Below are 8,891 nucleotides of genomic sequence, written 5' to 3' on the forward strand. Positions count from 1 at the left end.
CAGTGAGAGGCAGATCTGCCAAGCCACCTGCTCTCTGACCGCCTGGGCTGAGAGGGCTGCAACCCATATTTCAATGACACAGGATTGTTTGTAGTCAACCTAGGACTTGAGCCTGAAGAAGTCACCTAATGTGATCTCAACACTGTTAAAAGAAAATGTTGTCTCCAACAGACTCAAAGTCATGATGTTGGCAGCCCACTGTGCAACTTTCCTTCCTTTTGGGAGAGACTGTTATGTTAAAGCATATTAAAACATTGAGATGAGCCCGGATGGAAAAAGTTAGCTGGACCATTAAGCTGACCTGTCACTAGGACATTATAACAAACAAACTTTGCCCCTTGCGATGTTCACCACCAACATGTTTTAATAAGAGATGAAAGTACACATTTGGCTTCTTCACAATGTTAACCTCAAGCGGATATCTCCAAGCAGAGGGCCAGTCTTCTCTGGCCTTTGATGGGATCCAGCAGCTTCCTCCCTCCTTCTCTAGGTTCCCTGCCTTCATCACGGGAAAAAGGCTCATGTAAACCAGATCCTGGAGGTGGATGTTGTCTGCTGAGGCATGGTACCAGTCCTTCCTTCCAAGGCCAACCCAAAACCCAATTGATCTCCCTTCTCCTCTGAAAATGTACACATTTCACACATCTGGGTCCAACCATTCCTCCCCACCCCACAGCATCCCTGTCATGGGTTCCATCACCAGAACCCCAAGCCAGCCCTTGACAGCAAGGATGGCAGAGGAAACCAGGAGGAAGGACTCTTGGTCCCCTGACACCAATTGGAGTGGGTGGTTGGTGTAGAATCCTTTTGTTTTCTCTGCTCATTTAGCTATCCACCCATGCACTAAATCCAAAGCACTGAGACCTGAGTTAACTGGTTTTTTTTTTCCCCAAGAGTCACCACTCTGCCCAAATGAGGAGGGGATCAGAAAAGAAGCCCCAGTGTGGCCTTGCTGCTTCCAAACAGGAGGCCCTTGTTTTGGCTTTGGGCTTGATTCTCAGCTTGCTTCAGCCTCAGTCCCCAATGCCGGGGGTATCAGCTTTCTGAAGTTGTCATCTGGTGCAAGCCCAGCTGTCCCTATGGATACATTTGAATCCCCTCAAGTAACTCCAAAGGGGGCCAGGTGGGGCACATGGCTCAAGTTTAAATGCATGTCCATCTGCCAGAGTCTCTACCAGTCAGGCCCCTGCCTGGGGATGCAAACCAAGGGGTCCCATCTGAGGGAGTGTTTCTCAGACCCAAGAAAAAGCTGCTCAGGCCACACCCAGGTAACGTTCAATTTTAAAGAAGAAAGCTGGGGGCCAGGGGCATGGGAGAAACCTACTGAACCGGTTCAGTTGGTGAATGGCAGGTATTGACTCACTGGGTAGCAGGTCTCACAGGGGTCTGGGCCTGGACTGTATCTACAGAGATCTTTTGGTTGTTGTTCACCAAGGGTGTGACTAGCTGACTCTGGATGGTGTCTGGTTGGCTACTGGCATCACCAGGTATTCCTAGTGTGGCAGTTTTCCCATGCAGATCCACAGGTTATTAACAAACCTCTCCCCCACACACACATAGAACCCCCAGAGCAAATACCTCCCCATCCCTGGGTGGCTCTCGATGAATATGAGCAACTGGGGTCCAGGCTGTACTCTTGGGTGAGTTCTTGGTGTCGGCAGTGACAGCTGGTGCCCCAGCCGGGCTCCACCAGCTCCCCGTGCTCTACAGTCTCAAAGACCAGCTCAGCCTCCCATCGGTCACTACTCCTGAGAGCCAGAGTTCGACCTGGTGACACTTGTGCCGTGCATCCCTCGGCCAACCATCTCTTGGCCCCACTCCCGGTGGCTAGACTCCTGCAGTCCACGGCCTTTGGTCTCGATGGGCAAAAAGCAGGAGGCCACAGCAGCCAGAAGGCAGCAGCCACTGTAAACTGCCAGTGACAGGTACACGGAGGATTCCAACATCACCTGAGGGAGGAAGATGTATTCTGGTCAGAGTGGACCACCAACCATTCAGATAGTACAGATAGCACAAGCCCCTCTTATAAGCATTCTGTGTGATTGCCCTAGTTAGTCCTTATGACAGCTTTATGAGGTAGGTAATTCAACTCCATTTTACAGAGTGAAACACTGAGACTCAAAGAGGGTTAAGTACTATACCCAAGTTCATGTAGATACTAAGGATGAGACTTGAACCTAGACCCTGCCAGACCCAGAGTTTGTATTCCTTATAACTCTCTCCCAGAGCAGTACCTCAGCCAACTTCCTAGCTTCATGTCACCGGGCAAATCACACAACAGAGCTGAACCTCATTTCCTCATCTGCCAAATGGGCCTAAGGGCCTAATGTCCATGTCCTAGTGGGAGGATATCTCAGGAGCACTTGGTACCATGCAGGCACATGTCAGGCTCTCAATCATATTTGTTAGCAGTGACGCACAATGGCCAAACACAAGAGCGCACAACAGAACTATTTGGCTAAAACGTGTTGGAATTCTCTGTACATGAAATATCCAGAATAGATAAATCCACACTGAGAGAATGTAGATTTTGGTTGCGCAACATTGTGAATGTGCTAAATGCCACTGAATTATTCATTTTAAAATGGTTAATTTTTATGTTATATGGCTTTTGTCTCAATTTTAAAAAGTGATAAAAATAGGAAAAATTAATCAGGTATTTTAAAAAGCAAAATTTTTTCAAAATATTTCAAAATAAGACCCCTAAAAATGGGTAGAAACGCTTCAAGACACACAAAGAGTTGCAAAATTCTACAATTACACCTAATTACCCAACTCAGAAATCAGAGACAGCAACATTTGTTTCCCATGAAATCATGTTGACCTATTTGTTTCCACCCAACTTGTTTTTGGCTAGATCATAGGACACCTCCAGGATCTTCTGCACGGGAAAGACCTGGGTTTGATTCCCAGCTTCTCTACTCCCAGCTGTGTGACCTTGGCAAGTTCCTCTACCCTTCTAAGCCTCCAACTTCTCATCTGCAAGCAATATTTCTTTTCTCATATGATGGGTTGTTAGGATGAAACAAGATAATGCATACAGAGGGCTCTGCAGAAGGTTCGGCATGTAGTAACTGCTTGCCCTGCACTGGCTTTCATCATGCCCACTCCCTCTTTACCTGCGTGCAACCCACCTGAGCAATGAATGGAGTGATGAGAGCACCCACTCTTGCCATGCCACTGCAGGTGCCCAGGCCGAGCGCTCGAGTCGCCGTGGGGTAGACCTGAAACACAGAGGCCAGATGTGGCCTTGAGAAAATGCAAGCCCCTCCCTGCTCTCCAGCTCAGGAATGATGGGATTGGCACCCATGAATGGACCTAAAATTAGGGTGACTTCCTCAGGGGTTGGTGATCTCATTAAGGAGAATGAGTGGAGATTCTCTCCCCAAAGGAGGCAGGAAGTAAAATGAGAAAGAAGGCAAGAGGGTGAGCTGTGGGTGGGAACCCAGTAAGGGGTCCTCCTGCCCTGGTGGTCGCCATGGACTCCACCAGGAACTTCTCTCAGGATCCAGGCACTATCCTACCTGCCACTTTTTACTAGTTCATCTTGAAGCACTGGTCACGGGCTTTCAAGGCATTTCATAAAGAGAGAGACTGAAATGTTCACACAGTTTCGCAGTTCATACCCAGGAGTGGCCACATGTCCAGTTCTCCCCTGGGAAAAGTGATAAGGGACTAGCATCTTCCAGGCCATGGTAATTAAGAAGAAGGCATGTCTTCTCAACTCTCCTCCCCTGTCTGTTGGCTGGAAGGAGGACTCCGAGGTCCTAGGGCAGGGTTTTTCAACTTTGGCACTATGGACAGGTAGGTGACAGAGGGTGGGGGGCTATCCTGGGCACTGTAGGATGTTTAGCAGTATCCCTGGCCTCTACCTACTAGATGTGGTTGCACTTCTGCACCTGCCATCCCAGTTGTGACAAGCCAAAGTATCTCGAGATATTGCCAAATGTCTCCCAGAAGGCAAAATCACCCTTGATTAACAATCATTGGATGAAGGAGGCACAAGATGCCAGGAGCCTGGGTCCCTGAATTGCTGGGGGGAGAAAAGCTGTCCACCAAGCTGTCCTCCTGGAACACCATATTGAACTGTGTCACCAGTGAGACACTTCTGCTGTGTCAACATGTTCTGTTCTGGGGGTTATTTGTTACAGCAGCTAGTATGCCTCTAACAAACATAATGCTCAGTGGAGAAGGCTTAAAATGAATGAAAACCCTGGTTGATCTTTGGAAACATGACGGAGTGAGAGACCTCCCCAGATCTCTCTCCTTGAAACAACAATAAGCTGAACATCTAAAACTCAACAACAACAAAAAAAACACCCAAACTGCACACCAGTACATCTGAGCATGGGATCTGCACATAAGACCTACCACAGGTCAGAACCCTGGGTGTCAGGCGGTGGACCAGGAATAATAAAGAAGTGCCTCTCACAGCTACTAGAGCTCCCTGCAGGAAGAGGGGGAGGGAGAAGGACCAGCGAGTTCGTCCTTCAAGTTCCCTGAACAGCCCTGCCTGGGAAAGTTGTGAGCTCCCCATGACCAGCTGGTGGCAGGGCCCAGTCATCAGAGCAGAAAGCAGAGAAGCAGCTGGCAGAGAAACAACAGTTGATTTTTACTGACTGGGTTGCAAAACTGAGGCTGAGCCACAGCCCCCAACCCCCAACAAAGAGGGCCCGTCACCCCATACCCTTCAAGATGGAATACTGCAGAGCCCCAGGTGAATCTGAGCAAACACTGCCAAGACTGTTGCTAACTCTGACAGGGACTGAAACTGAGGGTAGTGAGCATGATTAAATATCTATCAGAAAATAAAAAAGCTTTTTTAAAGCTTTATATAAAGCAGGAATCCAAGAGGCTTAGAAACCTACTGGAATCCTACTGGAAACCAAAAGAAAAGCACCTTCCTTGCAACAGGTTAAAGAGAGACCTTTGTATAATAAATCTTTCTGGAAAAAAAGCAGAATGCATTTCCATTAATGCCCAGGCAAAGAAATAGTCCATTAAACACCATGAACAACCAATGTGACAAGGCTTCTCAGAAAGAAAGAGAAAAATCTCCAGAAATAAGCTTACAGACATAGAAATATGCAACTTAAATGACAGAGAATTGAGAATGGTACTTCTGAAAAAACTCAGTGAGTTCCGAAATGAGTCATATCAACAATTTCAGGAATTGAAAAAACAACTAGATGAGTAGAGCAAGGAGATTGAAACCCTCAAAAAGAACAGAATAGACCTTCTGGAAATAAAAACAAAACAAAAAAAAACACTGCAAGAGTTGAAAAATGAAATAGCAAACTTGGGAAATAGAATCGACCAAATGGAGTAAAGGATCAGTGATATCGAAAACAATCAGAAATAAATCAGAAGGAAGAAGAGAGAAACCAAAGAATCGACCAAATGGAGTAAAGGATCAGTGATATCGAAAACAATCAGAAATAAATCAGAAGGAAGAAGAGAGAAACCAAAGAATGAAAAAATAATGAAAGAGAAATACAAGAACTACCTGATACCATCGGGAGAGGAAACATAAGAATAATGGGCATTATCGAAGGCAAGGAAAAGGAACAGGGATTAGAAAGCATTTTCAGACAAATAGTTGACGAGAATTTCCCAAATCTAAAGAATGAGCTAGAGCTTGGAATTCAAGAAGTCAACAGAACATCCAATTATCTCAACTCAAAAAGGCCTTCACCAAAAAACATTGTATTAAAATTATCAAAAATCAATGACAAATACAGAATTCCCAGGGCAGCCAGGGAGAAAAAAAAAGGTAACTTATAAAGGTAAACCCATTAGATTATCGTCTGACTTCTCAGCACAAACCTTACAAGCAAGAAAGGAATGGAATCAAATATTTAAACTATTAAGTGAAAGGAACTATCAGCCTAGAATAATGTATGCAGATAAGCTCTCCTTTAGATATGAAGGAGAAATTAAGACCTTTCCAGACATACAAAAATTGAGGGAATTCTCCACTATGAGGCCTGCGCTACAGGAAATACTAAAAGGGGTCAGTTCACCTAAAACAAAATGAAAAAAAAAAAAAAAAATACATAAGGAGTAAAGTGACTATCAGGCAAATAGAAGGAAAGGAGTGCAACCCTTACTAAGAATGGGGCATTATAAGCTTAAATAATAAGAAGAGAATTGTTATAACAAGATAGTAATGAATGTTCAGCATACATAGGGACAAATTGAGAAAACAATGACTGAAAAGGGAGGATTCAAAGATCCAAATTTGGAAAGGGAAATGGAGATAAGGCACGTGCAGAAGAAAAGGGATGATTATATATATAACTATCTTTTACATATTTGTAATGGTAACCACCCACTAAAGGTTCAGAACTGAAGTATATAACATAAAACAAGAAGGACCAGGAGGAAAATCCACAAAAGCCAACCAAAATAAAGAAAAAAACACATGGACAAGGAAGCAATGGAAACACCAAGCTACCAGGAAGCAAAAGATAAAATGGCTATTAAAAGACCTCATATTTCAATAATCACCCTAAATGTAAAGGGATTGAACTCACCGATAAAAAGGCACAGCGTTGCAGAATGGATCAAAAATCAAAACTTATCCATATGCTGCCTCCAGGAGGCACATCTCAGCTCCAAAGACAAATATAGGCTCAAAGTGAAAGGGTGGAAAATGATATTTCAAGCAAATGGCATTCAGAGAAAAGTGGGAGTATGGTCCTAATATCAGACAAAATAGACTTCAAAATAAAAAAAAGTAAAGAAAGATACTGAAGAACACTTCATAATGATAAAGGGCATCATGCACCAAGAAGACATAACACTTATCAATATCTATGCTCCCAATCAGGGAGCCCCAAAATATGTAAAGCAATTACTAACAGAGCTAAAGGGAGAAACAGATCAAAACACTATCATAGTAGGGGACCTAAATACCCCACTGTTGGATATGGACAGATCATCCAAACAGAAAATCAATAAGGAAATAACATCCTTAAATGACACATTAGACCAACTGGACATAATTGACATTTATAGATCCTTCCATGCCAAAACAGCTGCTTATACATGTTTCTCTACTGCACATGGAACATTCTCAAGAACTGACCACAAACTGGGACACAGAGATAGCCTCAACAAATATAAGAGGGTTGAAATCATAATGCTTTAAAACTAGAGATCAACTGCAGAAATCAGGAAGAACCACAAAGTCATGGAGATTAAACAACATGCTAATAAGGAATAACTGGGTCAGAGAAGACATAAAAAGGGAAATCAAGACATACATAGAAACGAATGATAATGATAGTACAACATATCAAAACTTTTGAGTCATGGCAAAAGCGGTCATAAGAGGAAAGTTTGTATCATTACAGGCCTATCTCCGAAAACAAGAATGAACCCAAATAAACAACTTAATGCTTCATCTTAAAAAACTAGAAAAGGAAGAACAAATGAGGCCTAAAGTCAGCAGAAGGAAAGAAACCAACAAAATTAGAGCAGAAATAAATGAAACTGAAAATAAACAAACAAACAAACAAAAACGATAGAACAAAGAGCTGGTTCTTTGAGAAGGTTAATAAAATTGACAAACCCCTGGCTAGACTCGCTAAAGAAAAAAAAAGGAAGGACACGAATAAACAAAATCAGAGATGAAAGAGGGGAAATTATGACTGACATCGCAGAAATACAAAGGATCATACAAGAATACCATGAAAAAGTATATAACGCCAAATTTAATAAACTAGAAGAAATGGACCAGTAGTTAGAAAAATACAATCTTCCTAGACTGAATCAAGAAGATGGAAAATCTAAATAGACTGATCAGCAGTATGGAAATTGAAACAATCATCAAAAACCTACCAAAAAGTAAAAGTCCAGGACTAGAAGGTTTCACCAGTGAATTCCATCAAACATTCAAAGAAGATTTAATACCTATTCTCCTCAAACACTTCCAAAAAATCGAAGAGGAGGCAATACTTCCCAACTTATTTTATGAGGCCAATATTACTCTGATACCAAAACCCGGTAAAGACAACATAAAAAAAGAAAACTACAGACCAATATCTCTCATGAACACAGATGCAAAAATCCTAAATAAGGTACTAGCGAACTGAATACAGCTACATATTAAAAAGATCATACGCTGCAATCAAGTGGGCTTCATCCCAGGGGCACAGGGATGGTTCAACATGTGCAAATCAATTAATGTGATACACCACATAAACAAAATTAAAAAATAATAATCATATGATCATATCAATAGATGCAGAAAAAGCCTTCGACAAGATACAGTATCCATTTATGATCAAAACAATTCACAAAATCAGTATAGAAGAAAAATACCTTAATATAGTAAAGGCCATATATGACAAACCCTCAGCCAACATTATACTTAATGGTGAAAAACTAAAAACCTTCCCTCTAAGATCAGGAAGAAGACTAGGCTGTCCACTATCACCACTGTTATTCAATATAACATTGGAGGTCCTAGCAAGTGCAATCAGGCAAGATATAAAAGGCATCCAAATAGGAAAGAAAGAAGTCAAACTGTCACTATTTGTGGATGACATGATTCTCAATATAGAAAACCCTAAAGACTCCACAAGAACACTACTAGAAACAATAAGCAAATATAGTAAAGTCTCTGGGTACAAAATCAACATTCAAAAATCCATAGCATTCTAATGAAGTGTCAGAAAAAGAAGTGGAAAAAATAATTCCTTTGCAATTACAACAAAAAGAATAAAATACCTAGGAATAAATTAAACGAAACAAGTGAAGGACCTATATAATGAAAATCATAAGACCCTATTAAAAGAAACCGAAGAAGATACAAAGAAATGGAAAGATATTCCGTGTTCTTGGATTGGAAGAATCAACATAGTTAAAATGACCATATTACCTAA

At 42.1% G+C, this 8,891-nt stretch overlaps 1 protein-coding gene across 1 annotated transcript in view; it reads right to left on the bottom strand.

Moving 5' to 3' along the window:
• Positions 1-1,742: 1,742 nt before the first annotated feature.
• Positions 1,743-8,891, bottom strand: part of SVOP (SV2 related protein) — a 62,687-nt gene continuing 55,538 nt past the window's right edge. The window contains exons 18-19 of the mRNA XM_011377833.1: positions 3,135-3,224; positions 1,743-1,949 (exon numbers count right to left, since the gene is read on the bottom strand). Coding sequence (XP_011376135.1) covers positions 1,743-1,949; positions 3,135-3,224 — 297 coding nt within the window. The remainder of the gene's footprint in view (positions 1,950-3,134; positions 3,225-8,891) is intronic.

Source organism: Pteropus vampyrus, unplaced genomic scaffold, assembly GCF_000151845.1.
Source record: "Pteropus vampyrus isolate Shadow unplaced genomic scaffold, Pvam_2.0 Scaffold322, whole genome shotgun sequence".
Lineage (NCBI taxonomy): Eukaryota > Metazoa > Chordata > Mammalia > Chiroptera > Pteropodidae > Pteropus > Pteropus vampyrus.